At 41.4% G+C, this 24,234-nt stretch overlaps 1 protein-coding gene across 1 annotated transcript in view; it reads left to right on the top strand.

Moving 5' to 3' along the window:
* LOC138825222 (DNA-directed RNA polymerase I subunit RPA1) overlaps nt 1–24,234 on the top strand; it is a 73,927-nt gene that overhangs the window by 15,703 nt on the left and 33,990 nt on the right. Inside the window, exons 12-16 of the mRNA XM_070019614.1 lie at nt 1,345–1,575; nt 9,733–9,987; nt 15,243–15,434; nt 21,851–22,000; nt 23,750–23,933. Of these exons, the coding sequence (XP_069875715.1) occupies nt 1,345–1,575; nt 9,733–9,987; nt 15,243–15,434; nt 21,851–22,000; nt 23,750–23,933 (1,012 nt within the window). The remainder of the gene's footprint in view (nt 1–1,344; nt 1,576–9,732; nt 9,988–15,242; nt 15,435–21,850; nt 22,001–23,749; nt 23,934–24,234) is intronic.

The following is a 24,234-nucleotide window of genomic DNA, read 5'->3' as shown; positions in this document are numbered from 1 at the left end:
TAAGCATCCCTTTTCTGGGATCTGTGTTTGTCCCTTGTGGTAAACCTCTGAAGTTACCTCCCTGCCTGCCTCTACCCTGCTTGAGGATTCTGAAGGCCTAGGGGGTAGCACAGGGTGTTTGGGAGAGCAAAGTGAGTGAAACTGCATACAACTTTCCTACATAGCACTGCTGAGGGGAGCAAAGAAGTCAGATAAGCTTAAAAATGAGCTAGACACCTGGCACCTTGTAGGAAGCCAGTCCAACCAGAGCATTGTCTCCTAACAAACAAATGCATCAAGACTCTACTAGACAGTGTCCCCAAGGGCATCAGTCAAAAAAACAACAGCTCAGGGAGTGGGATCACAAGGTCAAGGGTGGCCAGGAGAGGCTGCTCATAAAGTGCAACTGCTTAGAGATATGGAAAAAGTTAGACAAGATTCTCTTAAGTAAGACTCTGGTGTAGTTGATGTTTTACCTGCATTTTGAAACATCAAAGGAATTTATGGTATCCAGGAGCTAAGAGACTCACTGAACTAGAAAACTCATTTGTCTGGGAGCAGATGGGATTGTGGGCCTAGTACAAATGGAGCACACTTCGTATTCTCAGGCATCAGAATTACAAATCCATTTCAGCTGAAGTGCCACCTTGGTTACAATGTGATGAAAGCCTTTCATGTCATGTCTAGGCCTGGGAAAGTACCACAAGCAGTTTGTGCTGCAGGTGGGGTGGGGTAGGAGTGCAGTGGTATTCAGTGGCAGGTATTGGCCAGTTGGCCTCAAGCACCCCATGCTGTATGCCTTAGGGGATTTTAACTTTATTGATAGGAAAATGATGAAGCTGTAAAATGGGTTGAAAAACGAAACACATAAACTGCAACATTTGAATTACTCTGCTCAGATAGACTTCCAGAAAAGGAGGCATAGTGTATTCCTTTAAGAGAGTCTGGCAAAATATCTCTGTGGAAAAACAGGCAGATGTTGCTTTACTTTTTTTTTTTTTTTTTTTTCGTTTTTGTGGGGTTTTTTTAGGTCTGGTTGTGGGACTTGAACTCTGGGCCTGGGCACTGTCCCTCAGCTCTTCAGCTCAAGGCTAGCGAGCTACCACTTGAGCCACAGCTCCACTTCCAGCTTTTTGCTTATGTGGTGCTGAGGAATAGAACCCAGGGCCTCAAGCATGCAAGGCAAGCGCTCTACCACTGAGCCACCTTCCCAGCCCTTGCTTTACTTGTTGAAGGGCTTTCTTGGATTAGTGAACAGCTTCCACAATTTGGGAGAAAAGTCAACCAGCCTATTGAGTTATTTTTTGAATCCCTGTGACCTTTATCTGCTTACTCTGGATGTTTATGCTTACTCTTCATTTCTAGGTGTTTGCCACAAAATTGACCTACCCTCAGCCAGTTACCCCCTGGAATGTGCAGGAATTGAGGCAAGCAGTCATTAATGGCCCCAATGTGCATCCAGGAGCCTCCATGGTCATCAACGAGGATGGCAGTCGCACAGCTCTAAGCTCAGTGGACATAACCCAGCGGGAAGCTGTGGCTAAACAGCTTCTGACACCAGCCACGGGGGCCCCGAAGCCCCAAGGGACAAAAATTGTGAGTAAGGTGGTTGAGTTTTGTTGGGCTTGCAAGTAGCTCTTATATGCTTCTAGTTTCACTTCTCCCAGTGAGACTGGGACTTAGGTATCTATTTTTTTAACCAAACATTCTTCATGCTAAAGTTTGGAAACTATTTTTTTTTTCTTTTTTTTGTCAGTCAACTCTGGGCCTGGGTGCTGTCCTTTAGCTCTTCAGCACAAGGGTAGCACCTTACCACTTGAGCCTAAGCACCACTTCCAGCTTTTTCTGCTTATGTGGTGCTGAGGAATGGAACTCAGGGCCTCATGCATGCAAGGCAAGCACTCTACCACTGAACCAACTTCTCAGCCCTGGAAACTATTTTGTAGGAAGAAAGTGCTTGGTACCAGTGATAATTTCAGTTTTGGGCAATTACTAATACCTGCTTGTAATAGCTAGAAGTAGTACTGTGGCACAAATGGTAGAGTGCTAGCCCTGAACACAAAAGTTCATTGGCAGCACCCAGACTTTTTGAGTTCAAGCCCCAGGACTCTCTGTGTGTGTGTGTGTGTGTGTGTGTGTGTGTGTGTGTGTGTGTGTGTGTGTGTGTGTGTGTGTGTGTGTGTGTGTGTGTGTGTGTGTGTGTGTGTGTGTGTGTGTGTGTGTGTGTGTGTGTGTGTGTGTGTGTGTGATGTGGAACTTAGATCAAGGATATGTAGAATATAGACTCTGTGTGTGTGTGTGTGCGTGTGTGTGATGTGGAACTTAGATCAAGGAGCTGTAGAATATAGACTCTGTGTGTGTGTGTGTGTGTGTGTGTGTGTGAGAGAGAGAGAGAGAGATGTGGAACTTAGATCAAGGAGCTGTAGAATATAGACAGTGATATAAAGCTATCAAAGAATTAAAGTCTTTGAGTGCAGAGTTCAATGGATCAAGAAAATAGAAGACCTTCGAAGTCTTGGAATGTGAGAGCAGAATGGACAAGAAGGAAGGGACAGTGCTGGGCTCAAATGTCTGTATTTATCTGTTAAATGTGGTTGTGGGTTTTTCAGGGTTAGGTAAAGGTCATCTATGAGCAAAGTGGAGGGTCAGTCAAGTTTCAGAGCTCTTGTGATAAAGAAGCAAAAGCAGAAAGTAGCTAAAGGGCATTTGAAATGCAAAGCAAAAAGTTCCAGAAATGTCTGACATTGGAGTAGGAGGAAGAAGTGAAAGAATAAGACAACTTCCTTCATATGCCTTGTTACTTCTGTAAGTTCATAGGTTGGGGTCTGAAAGGGACAGTGGGCAAGAGCTTAGGATAGGGAAGGTTGGTTTTTGTTTTTTGCTTTTTGTTTTTTTGCTTTTTGTTTTTTGTTTTGGTCGGTTGTGGGGCTTGAACTCTGGGCTTGGGCGCTGTCCCTGGGCTCTTTAGCTTAAGGCGAGCACTCTACCGCTTGAGCCACAGCGCCACTTCCGGGAAGGTTGGTTTTTGTGCAGTATACTAATCACTTAAAGTCAGTTCACAGGAAATGAATGGAAGGTTTGCTGATGAGCGTTGAGGTGGAACGTGAATGATCCCTTCATTTGTCTTCCAGTTTTGAGTTCCAATCCTTAGCAGGCTGGAAACTCCTCACATTGTCCTGCTTTCACCACTGGCCTACCTTTGAATCCAACCTGCTTTCAAGTCTTTGTTCAGCAGCCACTAAACAGATGCTGGCTTGATCTCCCTTCACACTTGGCAAATGTCTACCTGGAGCATTGTTTTTCCTCCTGCCATTCCTCTTCCTTCAGATCTCAGGAGAGCTTTCCCTGGGGTCAGACAGTAAATATTGCAGGCTTTGTGAGCGATACAGACTCTACTATGTAATACAAAGCATGTTTAGATGAGGGGATGTGGCTGTGTGCCAGTAAAACTTCATTAACAAAACTAGGTGACCCACCTATTTGCAAGCCCTACAACCTGGGTTGGCTACCATTTGTATGTGGCCCTCTTATATCCTGTTCATCCGTATCTCTCCCCCTACTTGTAGCTCTTGTTGCATTGGGTTGTCACTTACTCAAAGGTAATCTGTACACTTGAGTTGAGTTCCTGAATCCCATGAATTCAAGGCAAATCATGCTTAGTTCACCACTCCCCAGTTCGCTGCATGTCAGAGGTATTTGGGAAACGCTTGTGGAGTATGGATCCTAGTTGAGATAGAGGGAGTGCCAAAAAGTGAAGAATATGTTGGAACTGATGATGTGACAGGGGGTAGGGGAGACAGGAACACAAAGCTAGGAAAGGACTTTATGAAAGAAAAGTACTTTACATCAGAACCTACAGTCTCAGGATGGCTAACTTCACTTTCCAAAATCTCAGTAATGTTACATTTGGTACTTCCACACATAATAAAATGCATAGTGATTCTAACTTGGTACTTTTGAAGACTTTGGTTGATGTGTTACATAGAGAGCAGGATAGGATTGAAGGGCTGGAGGAAATGACTGGGAAGGAGAGATAATGGTTTGGTAAGGGTAAACCACAGCTTAAGTAAGAGGGAGAAAGGTCTATTTCCTCAATGAGGCAGGAAATCTCTGGTGCTTCCCCTGGCCTCATAAGGAAGTGAATACGTAATCAGGGCAGCCTCAGGTCTTTTCACTGCCCAGTGACTGCCTTCTCTACCCAGAAGCAGCCTTTGGCTCCAGTCCTGCCTCTAGAAACTGACCTGGGTACTAGGGCACACTAATTTTCACTACAGTGTTTATTTAGAGACAAGAGAAAGGAGAGGCCGTGGGTTTGGGTTGGCACAGGGTGCCTGTTTGGATTGGCTGGTGCCTGTCAGACTGGCCTGCCGACCTTCCCAGCTGCAGTGAGTTTGCTTACGCTGGAGGATGTCACAGATTTGTTGGGTTTTGGGTCTGGGCCACAGGTCTGGGCAGCTTCTCCCTTGAGAGGCTAAACAAAGAAGTCCTTGGCTATGTGACGCAGTCAGTAGCTAGTGCCCTGGGCAGATGCTCATGGGAATCCTTAGAGTTCAGGTCTCCATAGAAACATGGGACTTGGGGTCAGGGAAACAAGGAGAAGGATTGAATTCCTCAGGGAGTGGAAAGATAGACTCTATGATAGGTGCATTTAGGCCTGCCTTTTAGTATTTGAGGGTTTTGCTGCTTGATTTCCTGAGCTAGAGGAGACTTTCATCCAAGCTGACAATAATGAAGAGAAGGTGAAAGAAATCAGTCCTTACTAACCTGTTGCCGCTTGCTTTAACCATTTTGCCAGTGCAGCCTCATAAATGTAGACAGCAGGCAGCCTGCTTGGAGTAGACTGTTGTTTTTCCCAACCTATTATTTGCTGTGACTTAGAGGAATTTGAGGTAGGGGAAGGTATTATTAATTCTCCACATTCCTCTGGGCTGCTGAGTGGAAGGGCTTCAAAACACTTGAGGGTGGAGTTAGGTTCATAACTTAGGGAGCTTGGTAAATAATGTAAGAGAGGAGGGTTTTTGTTTTGTTTTGTTTTGTTTTGTTTTTTGGTCGATTGTGGGGCCTGAACTCTAGGCCTGGGCGCTGTCCCTCAGCTCTTCAGCTCAAGGCGAGCTACCACTTGAGCTACAGCGCCATTTCCGGTTTTCTAGTGGTTTATTGGAGATAAGAGTTTCTCGGACTTTCTTGCCCAGGCGCGCTTTGAACCATGATCCTCAGATCTCAGCCTCCTGAGTAGCTAGGATTACAGGCGTGAGCCACCGCCACCCGGTGAGAGGAGGGGTTTAATGAACCTTATAGTAAGATCAGCTATGTGGGAAAGGTGTTTTTTCTTTTTCTTTTTTTTTTTTTTAAGTAAGTTTTTTTTTATTGTGAAAATACTGTACAGAGGGGTTATAATCACATGAGCAAGGTAATGAGTACATTTCTTATCAAGCATTGTTGCCTCCTCCTTTGTTTTCCCCCTACCATCCCTTCCCTCCCATCTCCACAACTACATTCCCTCCCCCACCCCCTGCCTAAACTGTAAAGTTTGTTTTTTGGAGAGGTGTTTTTTCTGAAGGACATGATCAACTGCAGATTTGTAAGGGGGGAAAATGAGTAGTAGAAAAATGAGTAGTAGTTACCTTTGACTACAATTACTTGTAGTTAAATTTCTCTTTGAGTTTACCTACCTGTATGTTGTTTTTTTCACCCACAATGAGCAGACCACTTGAGCAATGTTTTATGCTTTCCTTAAAAATAATTCATCTTTATTAAAAAAATTATACAGAAGTATCTGGGCAAAGGAGATGCATGCCTACAATGCTATTGATATGGGAGGCATAGATAGGTTTGCAGTCTGAGGCAAGCTTCAGGCTACAATGGGATCCTACCTGAAAAATGAACTGGAAAGGCTAAAGAGCTGAAAGTGTGGCATGAGTGGTAGATTGTTTGCCTGGCAAGTGCAATCCCTAGTACTGTCGCTCTTGCATAGTGTGTGTGTGTGTGTGTGTGTGTGTGTGTGTGTGTGTGTGTTGTCGTGGGGCTTGAACTGTGTGTGTGTGTGTGTGTGTGTGTGTGTGTGTGTGTGTGTGTTGTCGTGGGGCTTGAACTCTGGGCCTGGGCACTTTCCCTGAAAGGCAAGTGCTCTACCACTTGAGCCACAGTGCCACTTCTGGCAAGTGCAATCCCTAGTATTGTCGCTCTTGCAGTGTGTGTGTGTGTGTGTGTGTGTGTGTGTGTGTGTGTGTGTGTGTGTGTGTGTGTGTGTGTGTGTGTGTGTGTGTGTGTGTGTGTGTGTGTGTGTGTGTGTGTGTGTGTGTGTGTGTGTGTGTGTGTGTGTGTGTGTGTGTCTACCACTTGAGCCACAGTGCCACTTCTGGTTTTCTGGTGGTTAACTGGAGATAAGAGTCTCATGGATCTTGTTGCCTGGGCTAGCTTTGAACCATGATTCTCAGCTCTCAGACTCCTGAGTAGCTAGGATTAAAAGCATGAGCTACAATACCCAGCTGTTTTGTTGTTGTTGTTTTGTTTTGTTTTGTTTTGTTTTGTTTTTACAAAGTAACCAGGTGTAGTGCTTTTATACTCCTGATCTCAGCACTTGGAAGGCTGAGTCAAGACCAGTTTAGTGTGTGTATGTATATATATATATATACACACACACACACACGTTTATATATATAAGTGTATATATATGTATGTGTATAATATATATACTTATATATGTATATATACTTATATATAGTGCTTATGTATTTATATGTATACTTATATATGTATATATAAATATGTATACACATATTTATGTGTATATATAAGTATATATGTTTATACACATATCAAGAACTTGTCTCTAAAAATAGTTTTTTATAGAGTGGGTACATTTGATTGGAATACATTGTAAACATGAGTGGAAATGTCACAAAATCTTTCCCCTCCCCCCATATAACTAATGTAAATATATATGTAATATATGAATACATATATGCACAAATATCTCTATATGAACACATACATACATATATTCATTCCTATTACAGAAGTAATATGTGCAACTGCTCATGTTGTAAGGAGTACTAAGCTGTATAAAGTTAAGATGTTAAATCTGCTGGGAAGTTGGCTCAGTGGTAGAGTGCTTACCTCGCATGCATGAGGCTCTGGGTTCGATTCCTCAGCACCACATAAGCAGAAAAAAAAAGCCAGGAGTGGCGCTGTGGCTCAAGTGGTACGGCGTTAGCCTAGAGCTGAGGAGCTGAGGGACAACGCCCAGGTCCAGAGTTAAAGCCCCACAACTGACCAAAAAAAAGATGTTAAATCTTCTAGCCTCTACTATTCTTCTTCATGTCCTGAAGACCATAGTAACAGCTTAGTATTACTAAGCACCTTTTTTCCATGCATGTGTTCAGTCATGTGCAGAGAGGAGCTGGATTTTAAATTTTTGATCCTATTTCCTAAAGTGCAACTGAGATTTTTTTCTTTGCTGTATTATTATTTTTTTTTACAAACACTTCCAGACTGGCATATATTTACCTTAGCCATTCTCATCACTGCATAACATCCTCTATTGTGGATGTACTGCAATTTATTACTCCTTCTGTAGAACAGTCAGGTTATTTCTACTTTTTTTTTTTTTTTGGTCAGTTGTGGGGCTTGAACTCTGGGCCTGAGTGCTATCCCTCAGCTCTTCAGCTCAAGGCTCTACCACTTGAGCTATAGTGCCACTTCCGGTTTTCTGGTGGCTTATTGGAGGTAAAAGTTTCACAGACTTTCCTGCCCGGGCTGGCTGTGAACTCTGATCCTTAGATCTCAGCCTCCTGAGTAGCTAGGATTACGGGCATGAGCCACTGGCTCCCGGCTTTTTTTTTTTTTTTTTTTAATTTAATTTAATTTTATTTGAGAACATACTGTACAGAGGGGTTACAATTACATTGGCAGGATAATGCATACATTTCTTACCAAGCATTGCAGCCTCCTCCTTTGTTTACCCTTCACCTCCCTTTCCCGGCTTTTTTTTTTTAACGTCAGTCGTGGGGCTTGCACTCTGGCCTGGGTATTGTAAATGACCTCTTTTGCTCAAGGCTAGCACTTTGTCACTTGAACTATAGCACCACTTCTGGTTTTCTGATGGTTAATTGGAGATTAAGAGTCTCATGAAGGGCTGGGGATGTGGCTTAGTGGTAGAGTGCTTGCCTAGCAGGCATGAAGCCCTGGGTTTGATTCCTCAGTACCATATAAACAGAAAAGGCTGGAAGTGGCATTGTGGCTCAAGTGGTAGTGTGCTAGCCTTGAGCAAAAGAAGCTCAGAAACAGAGCCCAGGACCTGAGTTCAAGGCCCAGGACTGGCAAAAAATAAACAAACACAAAAATAACAACAACAAAAGAGTCTTGTGGACTTTCCTATCAGGCTGGCTTTGAATAGTGATCCTTAGACCTCAGCCTCCTGAGTAGCTAGGATTACAGGTGTGTGCCACCAGTGCCCAGTTTATTTCTACTTTTTGCTGCTATAAATGCTGCCACATAAACATGTATTTGTATAACCTTGTATTAGTGGTTATTTTTTTTCTATAGAAGGAAGTGTGTTTTAAATGTTCTAATAGCTTTTTCAAGCTGTTTTCCCCAAAACATGACAGTTTACATTTCTTAGGAATTTTTTTGAAGTTCAATCAAATTTTTTTTTCTTTTTTACCAATCCTGGGGCTTTAACTCAGGCCTGGGCACTGTCCCTGACCCTCTTTGAGTAGCTTATTGGAGATAAGAGTCTCATGGACTTTTCTGCCCAGGTTGGCTTCAGACCCTTACTGTCAGATCTCAGCCTCCTCAGCTAGGATTACAGGCATGAGCCACTGGCACCTGGCAAATATTTTGTTTTGTGTTTTTGTTTTTGTTGGTACTAGAGCTTGAACTCAGAGCCCCAAGTTCTCCCTTAGCATTTTTGCTCACAGCTTGTAGTTTACCACTTGAGCCATTCCTCCGCTTTTGGCTTTTTGTTGGTTAATTGGAGAGAAGAATATCTCAATTTTATCTGCCTGGGCTGGCTTCAAATCTCAATCCTCAGATCTCAGCATCTTGAATAGCTAGATTTATAGAAATGTGCCACCGTCACCTGGCATGTTCAACTATTTTCAGTGGTGACTGAAATGAGAATCAAGAGCCCTGTTTTTTAAGGTTTTTTTTTTTTTTTTTCCTATCAGTTGTGGGGCTTGAACTCTAGGCCTAGAGGCCGTCCCTCAGCTCTTCAGCTCAAAATTAGTGCTCTACCACTTGAGCCACAGCACCACTTCCTAGAACCCTGTTTTTTAGTCCTAGCTCTGTTCTATGAAATTAGGTATTACTAGTATATGAAAATCATACTTTGAATAACATACACGTGACCATGACCGGGATTTGAGAAGTCTGCCAAGTTCTTTCAACCCTAGGGGGTTTCATGGTTACATTTTAGAAATTCAGCCTTCAGAAGTTGTATCTGTTTTCATGTTAAGATTAATTCTCAGAGAAACCTAATATTTAGTCAGGGAAGCCTGAAGACATTTCACAGAGACCTCTGGTCTGATCTTACTTGTTTCTCTGAGCCCAGAGCCAGGATCTAGACTATGCAGATTCTTTCTAGAGAGGTCTGGCAAGTTCTTTCTCAGATTCTAGGGTTTGCTCCAGACTTCATGGCATTTGCTGTCTAGAACATGGGATAGGCCGATACAGTTTAGGTGAGCCCATGGAAGGAGCAGTAATAATTCTGAAGTTCCCATTGATCACCTACCTCTTTTCCACTGTACCCAGGTTTGCCGGCATATAAAGAATGGAGACATTCTTCTACTGAACCGACAGCCCACCCTGCACAGACCATCCATCCAGGCCCACCATGCTCGTATCCTACCTGAAGAGAAAGTCCTTCGGCTCCACTATGCCAACTGCAAGGCCTATAATGCTGACTTTGATGGAGATGAGATGAATGCCCACTTCCCTCAGAGTGAGCTGGGTCGGGCAGAGGCCTATGTCCTGGCCTGTACTGATCAACAGTACCTTGTTCCCAAGGTAGGTCTGACCCAGAGGCCCTTCCACAGCTGTCACCAGCTTGACTTGACACACTGAAGCTGGGCTGCAACCAGCTGTTGGGGTCAATGGGTAGCTATAGGGCAGAAGTACTTGGAACAGCAAGGGTCCTAGTTTATTCCAGATTTTATTTTGGGGGGGGTCCTCTAATTGCCTAAAGACAGGGAAAGGTTTTTATCAGCTATGTCTTGAAAATGTAAGTCAGAAGAAAAATTGGGCAGTCATCCCAGAAAGCCAAGATTAGTAGCTACATGATAGATCATGTATATGAGAGTTAGGTTTCAATTCTACCACTTACTGGTCACTCGCAGACATTAGCATCTAAAATGTAATGGCCTACCAATGACTTTGATCCTATAATTTCTGACAAGCCTGAGTTGTTTTTTTGTTTTGTTTTGTTTTGTTTTGTTTGAGTCCGGTTGTGGGGCCTGAACTCTGGGCCTGGGCTCTGTCCCTGAGCTCTTCAGCTCAAGGCTAGCGCTCTACCACTTGAGCCACAGCACCACTTCCGGCTTTTTTCTTTTTGCTTATGTGGTGCTGAGGAATGGAACCCAGGGCCTCATGCATGCAAGGCAAGCACTCTACCACTGAGCCACTTTCCCAGCCCCAAGCCTGAGTTTTAAGAAGCCACTGAAGCCAGGTGCCTGACTCACACCTGTAATTCTAGATACTCAGGAGACTGAGATCAGAGAATCATGTTTTGAAGCCAGCCCCGGCAGAAAAGTTTGTGAGACTCCTATCTTCAATAAACTACCCAGAAACAACCAGAAGTGGTGCTATGGCTCAAGTGGTAGAGTGCTAGCCTTGAACACAGAGATGTTCAGGGACAGTGCCCAGCCCGAGTCTTACGACCCAAGACTGGCACAAAAAAAAAAAAAAGAAGAAGCCACTTAATTTCAAGGGCCCAGATCTTCATTTGAAGTCCACCCTGAAGTCCATGAAGACATCCATTTAAATTCCTTTTTCTCCTTCTAAATTTGGTCCTTATAAGCAGCCTCATGTAGTAGTCTTCCAAATGGACACATTTGCTTGCACCTCACCTGGCTTGTTCCCAAAGTGGCAAGGTCCCCCAAGTCAATATATACTTGTGGGAGAGAAAGAGTCAAGAAGAGGCCAGGCTTCAGGAAAAAGGGTAGAGTATGTTTTAGTTCCCACTTACCCTTTACCACCTGCCTAATGATCTGTGGCCTTTCCAAGTGTAAGCCATTTACTTCCCAGTGGTTCACTGTTATACGTTATTCATTGGGATTGTGGTGGAATTTGAAAGAGCTAGGAATAATGATGTAAAACCACAGGTACCATTTACCAAGTACATTTTCAGTGCCAGACATTGCATTGCACTTTGGAGGCTTCTTATTTCACCTTGCCCAAAGTCTTTAGAGTAGATGCTATTTATGTTCATAGTTTACATTTAAGAATTGATACAGTTTACAACAGCCAGGCTAAGAAGTAGGAGAGCAGACAAGAAGCTTCCAGAGTCATCTTGAATTTGTTTTTGCTGCAGAGTTGGAAAGTTTTGCACTCAGGGATCACCAGGGCTGCTCAGAGATGTCCAACAAAGATTAGCGCTCTGCTCCTTGGAACTTCCCTTTTTCTATCAGCCATCTGCCACTTAGGAAATCAGGTAGACAGGAGCCTAGCAACCCAGCCTGTTTTTCCCACCTGATATATTACAGTGGCTTGGCTCAAGAGTCAGTTGAAGTTTAATTTCCCTTCTCTGCCCACTTTAGTGGACTCTTAATTAGCAGAAGGACCAAAAGCTGGAAGAAAGGGTTAATCAGATCACTTGGCAATTTAACATAATTTATCTAATATAAAAAGCTTGGGTTTTTGTCTTTTTAGGTCAATAGTAGCAGTTGTAGCTGTTAGAGTGGTGCTGTTCACTTACTGAACAGATCCTAGGCCTAAAGGACCACTCTAATTTGTAAACATTTCTCTTATATAGTTTACACAACAGCATTTTGAGGTAGGTGTCACTTTCTAATGAAGAAGCACCAAAAGAATAGTTTATGATGATGCCAGGACTCAAATCCAGTACCTTTGACCTCTGTGCTCAGCTATGTGTTCTTAGTCCCATTTGACAAGAGGCTGAGGCTTGGTGGAGGTGTTTCGGCAGGTCATAGTTCTTCAGATCATTCCAGCTTTTTGATTTCAGGGAGCAGGAAGTGACTATTGACAAAGACCTGTGGTCATTAGCCTACAAGGGAATTGAGGTACTGTGAAGACTGCAGACCAATGAACTTGAATGTTCTATACTTAACTTCAGTTGAATAAGGAATAAAGCATTAGGAAGCTTCATGTTTATGCTGACCTGTTTATAAATATGTGAGCCTTGTCATATGCTCATGTGCATGTGAATTTTAGCTTGGGCTTCACCTAAGGGAGAAAAACAGAACCCAGATAAATGCTTACATTAGTAAATTTCTTTTTCTCCACTCCCTGCACCCTCCCTCCATTGCTAGGATTTAACCAAGACCTTGTTTGTGCTAGAACACTGAACTCCATCTCCAGCCCTTAAATTAGGTTCTCAAAAAGAAAAACAAAACAAAACTTGAGAATGGCCTGAAAGTTCTCTTTACTTTGTTTCTTTTGTCAAAAGTAAACCACCAAGCCAGACAGCAGTGGCTCACAGCTGTAATCCTAGCTACTCAAGAGGCTGAGATCTGAGGATCACAGTTCAAAGCTAGCCCAGGCAGGAAAGTCCAAGAGACTCTTACCTATAATAAACTACCAGAAAAGCCAGAAGTGGAATTGTGGCTCTAGGGGTACAACGGTAGTCTTGAGCAAATGAAGCTCAGGGACAGGCCTTGAATTCAAGCCCCAGAACCAGCAAAAAAAATAAACCTCTCCCAGGTGCTGGTGACTTACGCCTGTAATCCTAGCTACTCAAAGGCTGAGATCAACAGTTCTAACCAGCCTGGACAGAAAAGATCATGAGAATCTTACCTCCAATTAACCATCTAAAAACTGTAAGTAGAGTTGTGGCTCAGGGACAGCACCCAGTCCCTGAGTTTAAGCTCCATAACCAACCAAAGAAAAAAACAAAACAACAACAACAAAAACCCTAAAATTATAAACCTCTCATTCTGATGAGTTTTATTTAGCCCATAGTATAAATTCCAGGAAGGGGAGTTTTTTTTTTTTTTTTGGGTCCGGTCGTGGGGACTGAACTCTGGGCCTGGGCGCTGTCCCTCAGCTCTTCAGCTCAAGGCTAGCACTCTACCACTTGAGCCACAGCGCCACTTCCGGCTTTTTTCTTTTTGCTTATGTGGTGCTGAGGAATCGAACCCAGAGCCTCGAGCATGCAAGGCAAGCGCTCTACCACTGAGCCACCTTCCCAGCCCCAGAAAGGGGACTTTTTATTTTTACTAATATTTATAAAAATGCAACATACCTGGTGTCAGAGTCCTAAGTGGACAAGCGTTGATTTAAAGAAAACCTGTGTGGTTTTGGTCCTTTTTTTTTTTTTTTTTTGCTATGTTAAAGATCAAACTTGGGCTTTGCTTAGGTTGGATATTTGGTCATTTTTATTGACTTGTTTTGTTTCCATTTTTCTTTATTATTCCATTTCTGAGTTCTCTTCTTTAGCCATAATATGAGATTAAAGAATATTTTATTGTTGGCCATATGTGTTAGGTAAAATCAGGTTGTAGTATGACTTCCAGGTGTGAGATGAATGGAATTTTAGCGGTTTCTTTTCCAAGAAAACTTTATCTGACTTCTACTTAGCTAGATAATTCAAGACCAAATGCCCTATTTACTAAGCATTTTGATTTTTTTAAAAATTAAATGTCATTTTGCTTTAATCAGCATTTCTCCCTAGAATATGTAGTGATTGCATTGGAAACAATTGAGCCCTTTAAGTAATAGACTATTTCATATAACTTAGATTCTTTAAAAAAGAAAACAAAATGAAAAATCTGTATCTGACCCCCAAAACTAGGATGTGTTATACTGTTTTGGATTTTTCCCCCAAGCAAGCATCTTCAGAATAAGATTTAATGCATAGTTTTGTGTTTTGTTTTTAACATGAATTACAAAGTATTCAGAAGGGTTTTGTGTTCGGTGTGATCTTGACTTAAATCTATGGAACCTTTTTAGACCTTCTGTAATAATAATCTTTTGAGTTTACATCCAGCCTATTATGTCAGAGTATTTGGACCATCTGACAAAAATCCTTTTTAGCCTTTGAATTAGAACATGTGGTTAAATTCCTCGCCATTCTCCATAGCTGCCTTTGTGAGTTTCTCTAGCCTTAATTATGAAATATGACCATAATATTGGCTAGTAGTTAACAAATGACTAAATGATAATCTTTAGATGTAAGTCAGGGTTTTTCTCCAATTCCTATAAACATCGAAAAGTCCACGAAATCTAGTTCTTATGAGACATCAGTGAGCACAGCTATTTTTACTTACGTTGCCTTATGTTGCCATGAACACAGACTTGAGAGAGAAGGTTGAAGAGCCTGGAGATCACAAAGGTTGTGAGAGTGTCAAATTAAATTAATGTACTAACCAAATCTGGATTTTAATGAAAGCCTTTGTGTAGCATTTGGTAGAAAACAGTCTTTATTACAAGCCCACATGCACATCAAGGCCTTGCCATGGTCCTGTCCAGGAACCTGTGACTGAATTCCATTTTCCCTGTTTCTGGCTGACTCCAAGTTACCTCTCAGGCCATAGTTGTACTACTGCCCCTCAGAGAAAGACCATTCCTGACTACTCCTCTCCCAATCTTTTCTTCATTTAAAATGCTTTGTGATTGTGTTTTTATCCAGTCCTTTGTTTACTGTCTGGCTCTTCCTCAAGAGTAGACCAAAGGTCTGCCCAGTGCCTAAGCTTACAGTAGGCTCTCAATAAATATTTGTTAAATGGGTGACTAGTTTACAGGAGAATCAGGCCAGAAATGTGTGAAAAATAGTAAAGCATAAAACCAAAATACAAAAAAAACAAGAATATAGCTAACAACAGCCAGACCAAATTTATGCATAAATGCCAAAAAAGTCTTCTGGAATAACTAGAACCAGATGGGATATAACAAAGTTTAAAAGAATTGGATTTGTTTGAAGCAGTTTTAACATAGAGCAGTGAGCAAATAGCAAAAGTAGAATATCATAGAGCAGTGAACAAATAGCAAAAGTAGGAGCCAGAGTTAAGCCCTGGTTATATTTAGACTCCTATGTAAATGATTAGTAATTAAGGATTTGATTTATATTTTATCTTTATTTCCTGTAGGATGGCCAGCCATTGGCAGGACTGATCCAAGATCACATGGTTTCAGGTGCAAACATGACTATTCGGGGTTGCTTTTTCACCCGAGAACAGTATATGGAGCTGGTATACCGAGGACTCACAGACAAAGTAGGACGCGTGAAGCTCCTTCCTCCTGCCATTCTGAAGCCCTTTTCACTGTGGACTGGAAAGCAGGTAATTGAGAAAACAATTGCTGTATAAGAAATTCCATTTTTAAGAGAGGCCAGGCTAAGCCAGAGACAGAGAAACAGCTAATTGTAAAATAGTCTGATTTTCCCTTTGTTTGGGGTCTGTAAGTCCAAGAAGGCTAAAGGGAGCGTCTATAAGAATAAGTTGCATAGTCTTTGTTTTTTGGTCCTAGTGATCGAGCCCAGCATTGCACTTCCTAACCACTGAGATACATCCCATCCCTGTTTTGCTTTTAACTTAAACTTGGTGATCTCATTAAGGTAACTGAGTTGTAATGCTGTGGTTATAATAGTAATATTTTTTGGGAATTACCAAGTGCTTTGCTGAGTGGTTTAGATACCTTAGCTGATCCTTATAACCAACCTGCAAATACTATCTCTCTTTAGCAGATGAAAAAATACTAAGACTTAGAAATGTTAAGTATCCAATGCCATAGGAAACAGACTTGGAATTCAAACTTAGGACTTTTCAAACTCCCAAAGTATCACACCATATTTCCTCTCAAAGTAACCCAATGATAGTATACATACTGATCAAGTTATGAAGTATAGTGAACCTGCCTTATTGGTGCATTTATTGTGTCAGTTTTGACCAAGTGTAGTAAAAAAAAAAGACAGAAAAAGCGAAAGAAATTAGCATTCATTTTGTAGCTCAGTTGAGGTGGAGAAGCTTTCATTCCTGAGTTATTGCCAGTTCTGTTTAAATTTTTGGGTGATCTCCTGAATGTTTCCCTGCTCTTAATTTTGTGAAAATCTGCCTCTCATAAGGTTTGTTGTTGTTTGGAGACAGCATCTAAGTATGTTAGGCTGGCCTCAAGCTTGGAATCCTGCCTCCTCCTCCCAAGTGCTGGGATTAACAGTACATTCCACTAATGCCTAGCTAGAATAATTTTTATATCTGTGTCTAGCTTAATATCTTTGTTGGTGTTTCGTTTTCTTATGATATTTTTGGTTGATTTTGGTATCAGAGTATCATAAGTATGGTATGTTGATATCTAATGTCTGATACCTTAAAGTAAGTGGGAAACTATCTCTTCTTTGATTTTCTGTGAGTTTTCTAATACCATGATTTTGTTGTTGTTGTTTGGTTGGGTAAGTGGTACACACACACACACGTTGCACACACACCACACACACACACATACACACACGTGTGTGTGTGTGTGGTGTGTGTGTGTGTGTGTGTGTGTGTGTGTGTGTCTGGAGTTTGAACTCAGGGCCTTGTGCTCAGCACTCCACCACTAAGACATGGCTTCAGCCCTTCTTTGAACTGGTTATTTTGAGATAAGGTTGCACTTTTTGCCCAGATCAGTGCCTAGACTGTGATCCACCTACTTTATATTTCCTGCCATAGCTGGGATGACAGATTGCACCACCACACCTAGCTCTTCCACTGAGAAAGAGTCTCACGAAATTTTTTTTTTTTTTTTTGTCAGTCGTGGGGCCTGAACTCTGGGCCTGGGTGCTGTCCCTCAGCTCTCCAGCTCAAGGTTAGCGCTCTACCACTTGATCCACAGTGCCACTTCTGGCTTTTTCTGCTTATGTGGTACTAATTGAACCCATGGCCTCATGCATGCAAGGCAAGCACTCTACCACTGAGCCATCTTCCCAGCCCATGAACTTTTTTTTTTTGCCTGTATTACCTTGGAACTAAAATCCTCCTGGTATGAGAGGCACATTTCAGCATACTCAGCTTCTTCCTTTATCTGGATTCTCATGAACTTCCTTTGCCTTTACTGGTCTTGTACTTTAGACCTCCAAGTCTTAGCCTCCCAGCTAGCTAGGATTATAGGTGAGAACCACCATTGCTCAGGTATTTCTTTAAATGTTTAGTAGAGTTCACCAGTGAAGACATTAGGAACTGGAGTTACTTGAGAGTAGGTTTTGATTTAGTTTTTATTCATAAAGATGTTTACTTGGCTTATGTATAGGTAGGGTTTTTTTTTCAGCTTAGTTGCTATTATTTAGAAACTTTTTGGCTTAGTTGCTATGATTTGAATATGTCCCCTAATGTTTGTGTGTTAGAAAGTCAATACAGCAATACTGAGGTGGAACCTTTGGTTGGGAATATATAAATGATAGAGCAACATGCACAGAGCTTTAGGTTTGATCCCCAGTACTTCAGGAGGGGAGGAGAAGGATCTCTACCTTTGTGAATGGATTAACCCTCTTGGGAAAAAATTCCTTATAAGAGGTTAAGTTTGGGCCACTTATTAGCTCTCCATCTGCCTCCTGTCCCCATTCCTCCCCTAGACCTATCTTTCAGCACAGATGGTATTATCAGAAAGCCTTAGCTAGATACTGTTTTCCCAATCTTGGAGTTTCTAGCCTTCAGAACTTTGGGGAAATAAATTTCTATTCTTCATAAAATATCCAGTCTGATCATTTCTTCTAGCTGAACAGCAGGATAGAAGACTACTGGGGTTTGTATTTCTTCTTGAAGTCTTGAAGAAGCTTTAGTTGTACTTTTCCAAGGATTTGTCCATTTCATCCAAGTTGTTGAATTTGAGGAATAAATTCACTTATAATATTTCTTTATTCATAAACTTTTCTATTTTCCAAGTCTGTAGTGGTGTTGTCCCTAATGACACTGATAATGTGTGTCTTCTGTTTTCCTGGTGAGTTGGCTGTTAGAAACAGAGCTACTACTACAACACTCCTTTGTCTTTTATTGAACAGATAAACAGTTTTCCAAAATGCTTGTAGTAGTGTATGCTTTCACCAGTATTGCATAGAGTTCTGATTGTTACTTATTCTCAATGAAACTTAATGCTATTGTTATGTTGTTTGTTTTGTTGGTTTTGGTCTACTTGTTTAATTTTAGCTGTCATATGGTTATATGCCAAGCATGGTGATAGATTCATGTAATACCAAGTACTTGGGAAGCTGAGGCAGGAAAATGGAGAGTTTGAGGTCAGCTATATAAAGAGATCTTGTTTCCAAAAAAAGTTTTTTTAGTATGTAGTGTCATCTTATTTTAATTTACATTTCCTTTATGATATTAGAGCTTGAACAACTCTTTTTGAGATAGGATCTCTATGTAGTCTAGACTGGCCTGGTAATTATTATTATATGGCTTCTGAGTGCTGGAATTACAAGGATGTACCACCACAATTTCTTGACACAAGTACTCGTCATTGATTAATGAACTGTATTGACTTTAAGGGTTTTTTCTTTTCAATTGACACAATTTTCCATATTAATAGGTATCGTGTGACATTTTTTATCATGCATACAAAGTATAAAGACCAGATAAGGATAATTGGATTGTCCATCACCTTAAACTTAAACCTTTATCACTTCTTTTTGATGGACACATTCAAAAGCAGCTATTTTGAAGTAATTGTCAACTGTGCTAATAGTGGGTTATTCCTCCTATCCACTCCCAGCCCTACATTCCTGTTATCTGTCCTTCACCCTTCTAAGCCTCTACTAGCTGCTATTCCATGTTGTACTTCTATGAGATCAGGCATTTGGGCTTCCTCAGTAATGAAAACGTAGTATTTGCCTCTGTGCCTTGGTTTATTTCAGTTAGTATATAATATCCTTTAGAGTCTCCATCTTGAAAGGATTTTGTTTGTTTGTTTGTTTTTAAGCCATATTAAGGATTGAGCTTAAAGCCCCTTAGACAAACCTGCCTACCACTTGAGCCACACCCCCAGTCTATAGCATATTTTCTTTACCCAGCATTTGCTGATGGGTGTCTAAGTTGACTCTCTCTTGACTGTTTATTGTGATTAGTGTTGCAATAAACATGGAAATGCAGATCTGTCGTAGGTTTTCTGATTTCCTTACCTTTTGATACATAGCCACATGTACAAACAAAGAATGAACCCACAAGACATCACCAAGTCAACCAAATCAGACACAGAATAATTAGAAAAAAGTTCCTGTCAACCTGGCACAGAAACAGTTCAATGAACTTCTGTCATTCAGCAAAATGTTAAAAATAGACTGCTTGTCAAGGAAGAGAAGAAAGGGGGACTTCATTAGCTGCTGACATAAATGTAAATTAGTAGAGCAATAATAGCATGGGAAAATAGCATGGGAAGGTTCCTCAAAACACAACAAATAGAACTGCCACGATTCCAGATCTCAGCCCTCTTGGTAGTTAGGATTATAGGCATAAAGAATTTCATTCCTTCTTACAGCTGAATAATATTCCATTATATGAGTATACCTTATTTTGTTTGTCAATTTTTAGTTGGCAAAGTGATAATTTGGGTTGCTTCCATTTTTTTGGACATTACAAATAAAGCTGTAGTGAACATTTACATTTCATTCTTTGAGTGAACATGTGTTTTCATTTACCTTGGATACATATATAACTTAGGAGTACAATGACTGGATTTTTTTTTTTTTTTTTTTTTTTTGTAGTTGTGGTGCTTAAAATCTGGGCCTGGACGCTGTCCCTCAGCTCTTCAGCTTAAGACGAGTGCTCCACCATTTGAGCTATAGCATTGCTTCCAGTTTTGAGGTTGTTAATTGGATATAAGAGACTTGTGGCCTTTCCTACCCACTCTGGCTTTGAACCGTGATCCTCAGATCTCAGCCTCCTGAGTAGCTAGGATTATAGGCGTGAGCCACTGGTGCCTGGCTTGTTTAACATTTTTATTTAGCCTTTGTTGTAAACCATAGTTAATTAAGTAACTGTACCATTTTTTTATTCCTGCCAATATTGTGTGTAGATTCCAATTTGTGTATACTCTCAGCAGTGTTTGCTTTATTCTATTTAATAGCCATCCTAGCAGATGTTAAGTGGTTTATCATTTTGGTATTACTTTACATTTCCTTAATAATAGATTATATCAAACATCTCTTCATATATTTCCTTGCCTTTTGTAATGCTGTCTTTGAATAAATGTCTATTCAGGTCCTTTATCCATTTGTTAATTAGGTTTGTTTTATTAAATTGTAAGATTTCTTTATATATTAGAATTGTAACACATAGGGCTGGGAAGGTGGCTCAATGGTAGAGTGCTTGCCTTGCATGCATGAGACCCTAGGTTTGATTCCTCAGCACCACATAAGCATAAAAAGCCAGAAGTGGCAATTGTGGCTCAAGTGCCACAATTGAGCTGAAGAGCTGAGGGACATGCCCAGGCCCAGATTTCAGGCCCCATGACTGACAAAGAAAAGAATTGTATAACATAAATGGTTTATACATACTTTCTCTGATTCTGTGGATTCATTTGACACAAAAGTTTTAAATTTTGATGATGCTCAGTTTATCTGCTTTTTGTTGCTCACGTTTTTGTGGTTATTTCTAAGTGTTTATTGTCTTTGATGCATATTGAGTTAATTTTTGTTCATGGAGTAAGGCAAGGGTCCAAATTCATCCAGAAGTTTTCTAGTTTTCTTCTACTTCCAAGATTATTTTGGCTACTTGAGATCCCTTGCATTTCCATATAAATTTTTGGATCAGCATATTTATATTCCTGCAGAATTCTGTTGGAATGATTGCATTAAATATGCAGATATATTTGGGAATATGTTGCCATCTTAACAATAGCATGCTTTCAAATCCATATCTTTACATTTATTCCTTTAATTTCTTTCCATTCTTTGTCCAAGGAAGGCAGAGATTAAGTGTTGTTCACAACTCTCTTTTCAATACCTGGCTTATAGCAAATACTAGCTATATAATTGCCAAGTGAATCAGACCTGAAATCTGTGAATGTTGAGACCAAGAGAAGATGCTCCCCACAGTGAATGAATGGCTGATGGAGTAGACACTGGGGTACCCAGGATCCTCAAATCATCACTGCAGCCTGCTTCTTAGTTGGATACCTTCAGCCTCCTTAGTACAAAAAAACCTCAGTTCTAGTCTTTGCACCTCTGCCTTCCTTAAAAGTCAAAGCTGTTCCGCAGAAAGGAAGTTATTGAATATGATTATGATTAATTGTATCTTTTGAGGTAAACAGGATGCCTCTGAAAAGGGTTCTTTAATTATTCACTTCAGTTAAGGATTGTTAGGGCTCACTTTTGGCAGACCATGATGTTATAAGCCACACCATCTTTTCTTAACCTTGTTAAGTAATTCTTTGCTTTTTTTTTTTTTATGCACACACTCAATTTCTTTATTTTGACCCCATTATATTTGGGGTTTTTTCCCCTCACCTTTCTCTGATGTAATCGGAAATTTCATTCATATCTAGGAAATTGTTGACTTGAAGATGAACTATTTAGGGAGTTAAAAATATCAGTGACGTTCTCATTGGTGCATTTTTGTTTCTGCTCCTAAGTAATTTTGGTAAAAGATGAGATGGACTTAACTTTTAGAGATAGTGTCTGCTGATCCCATGAGTATCTAAAACAGCATCAGGAGACAGAAGGTCCTCAACCAGTTTTCTCCTCTTCTACCTTCAGCTTGTCATCAATTTATCCTCTTTGTCTCTCTAGGTTGTATCAACACTGCTCATAAACATAATCCCAGACGACTACATTCCACTGAATTTAACTGGAAAGGCTAAAATCAGTGGGAAAGCTTGGGTGAAAGAAACTCCTCGGCCTGTTCCTGACTTTAACCCTGACTCCATGTGTGAGTCTCAGGTAGGACTGCCCAGTTGTATGTGTTGGAGACTTCTATTCCTTGGTATAGACAGATTGACTTAAAACAGAGATAGAAATGAAGACACACTTAGAGAAACTGGAGTCTTGCCTCAGACGAAGGATTTTGCCCAGGGTACTATCTGCTTTTGTTTTGGAAAAAGTCAGGTGGTTGGTTTCCACCATCTGACCCTCAGTGTAAAACTCCCACTCCAAAAAGCTTGAGCATCCCCAAGTCTGAAGAGCACAATTTGCTTTGTAGCAGTGCCTTTTCCTTTCCTGGCCTTCCCTCCCTCCCCCCTACCTCTTTTTCTCTGTCTCACTGTTTCTGTCCTTTGTAGTGCTAAAGATCAAGCCCAGGATCTCATACTTTCTTGTAATTCATGCTACCACTGAGCTACCCCACAGCCCTGTGAAAGGATCTCTTTTTTTGGGGGGGGGGAGTAGGGGGTGCCAGTCCTAGGGCATAAACTCAAGGCCTGGGCACTGCTCCTGAGTTTCAAGGCTAGCGTTCTACCACTTGAGGCACAGCTCTACTTCTGGCTTTTTTTTCTTAGTAGTTTGTTGGAGTTAAGAATCTCACAGGCTTTCTTGCCCAGGCTGGCTTCAAACCGTGATTCTCAGATCTCAGCCTCCTGTGTAGCTAGAATTAAAGGCATGAGCCAGCCACTGGCACCTGGCATGTGACAGGATCTTAGTGGATGCTCCATTCAGACCTGAAGAATCTTTTCTTGCCCTTTGAGATCAAGTACTTAATTATGTCATGCAGCTAGCAGTTCTTTTGTTTTTACTAGATTCTAATATTTTAACTGTGGAAGTACAGATTCAGACCTTAGAGGATGTTAAAAAGATTTTATTAGCGGGGGCACCAGTGGCTCATACCTGTAATTTTAGCTGCTGAAGATTCTGAGATCTGAGGATCACAGATCAAGGCCAGCCCAGGCAAGAAAGTCTGTGAGACTCTTATCTCCAGTGAACCACCAGAAAAACCAGAAGTAGAACTGTGGCTCAAAGCAGTAGAGCACTAGCCCTGAGCCAAGAGCTTAGGGACAGAGCCCAGGTCCTGAGTTCAAGCCCCACAACCAACAACATCAAAGAATGATTTTATTGTCTTATACCTAGAAGGTACCAGGGAGAGAAGGTACCTAGGCTAGTTATAGTTTTGAGTGTAAAGCTCTAGCTGGTTTTTGTTGTTATTGTTGTTTTGTGCCAGTCCTGGGGCTACTTCTGGCTTTTTGCTGGTTAATTGGAGGTAAAAGTCTCACAAACTTTCTTACTTGGGCTGGCTTCAAATTGTGAACTTCAGATCTTGTCCTCTTGAGTAGCTAGGATTATAAGCAAGAGCCACAGATGCCCAGCTCTAGATATTATTATCTGTTCACAAAGTCTTGATTAAGGATACTTGATGTCGTGTATGGGTGGGTGGAGAAGCAGGAGGACGTAATAATCACAGTGAAGAGTTTGTGGGAGTCTAAGCACTTTGTGAGATGAGTAGTCCCTGAACAAACAAAAACTATGGGACAGTATATATTCATTTCCTTTATTTAATATGCGTGTGTGTGTGTGTGTGTGTGTGTGTGTGTGTGTGTGTGTGTGTGTGTGTGTGTGTGTGTGTGTGTGTGTGTGTGTGTGTGTGTGTGTGTGTGTGTGTGTGTGTGTGTGTGTGTGTGTGTGTACGTACACACAGTTGAGGATTGGGGGCTGCCCCAGATATCACTTGCATCCTGGCACTCATGGCCTTTCCCTGTGCAGGTGATCATCAGGGAAGGGGAGCTGCTCTGTGGAGTGCTGGACAAGGCGCACTATGGGAGCTCTGCCTACGGCCTAGTCCACTGCTGCTATGAGATCTATGGGGGTCAGACCAGTGGCAAGGTTCTTACCTGCTTGGCTCGTCTCTTCACTGCCTACCTTCAGCTCTACAGAGGATTTACCTTGGGTGAGTTCAGGGCCCATTACCCCCAGCTTTGCTGACCTTTGTAGGGAATAACTAGATTCCTTTTTCAAGGGTGTCTGGCCTGGCTTCCTAGCAGTGCTTCCATCCTGACTCCTCACAACTGGTGTTTCTCTTCTACTGCACACAGCAGCCTCCTCCATCTGGGTCCTCATCCTGTTCCCGCTTTTCAACCTCATGCTTTATACTGCTTTCCTGTCCTTAAAACACACTCCCATTCTCTCCTGCAAACACCTGGATTTCCCTGGGCCCTCCCTGCTCCACAAAGGGGCTTTCCCGTTACAAC

Source organism: Dipodomys merriami, unplaced genomic scaffold, assembly GCF_024711535.1.
Source record: "Dipodomys merriami isolate MVZ:Mamm:240054 unplaced genomic scaffold, mDipMer1.0.p SCAF_136, whole genome shotgun sequence".
Taxonomy (NCBI): domain Eukaryota; kingdom Metazoa; phylum Chordata; class Mammalia; order Rodentia; family Heteromyidae; genus Dipodomys; species Dipodomys merriami.
This window is presented reverse-complemented; position numbering and strand designations above follow the sequence as displayed.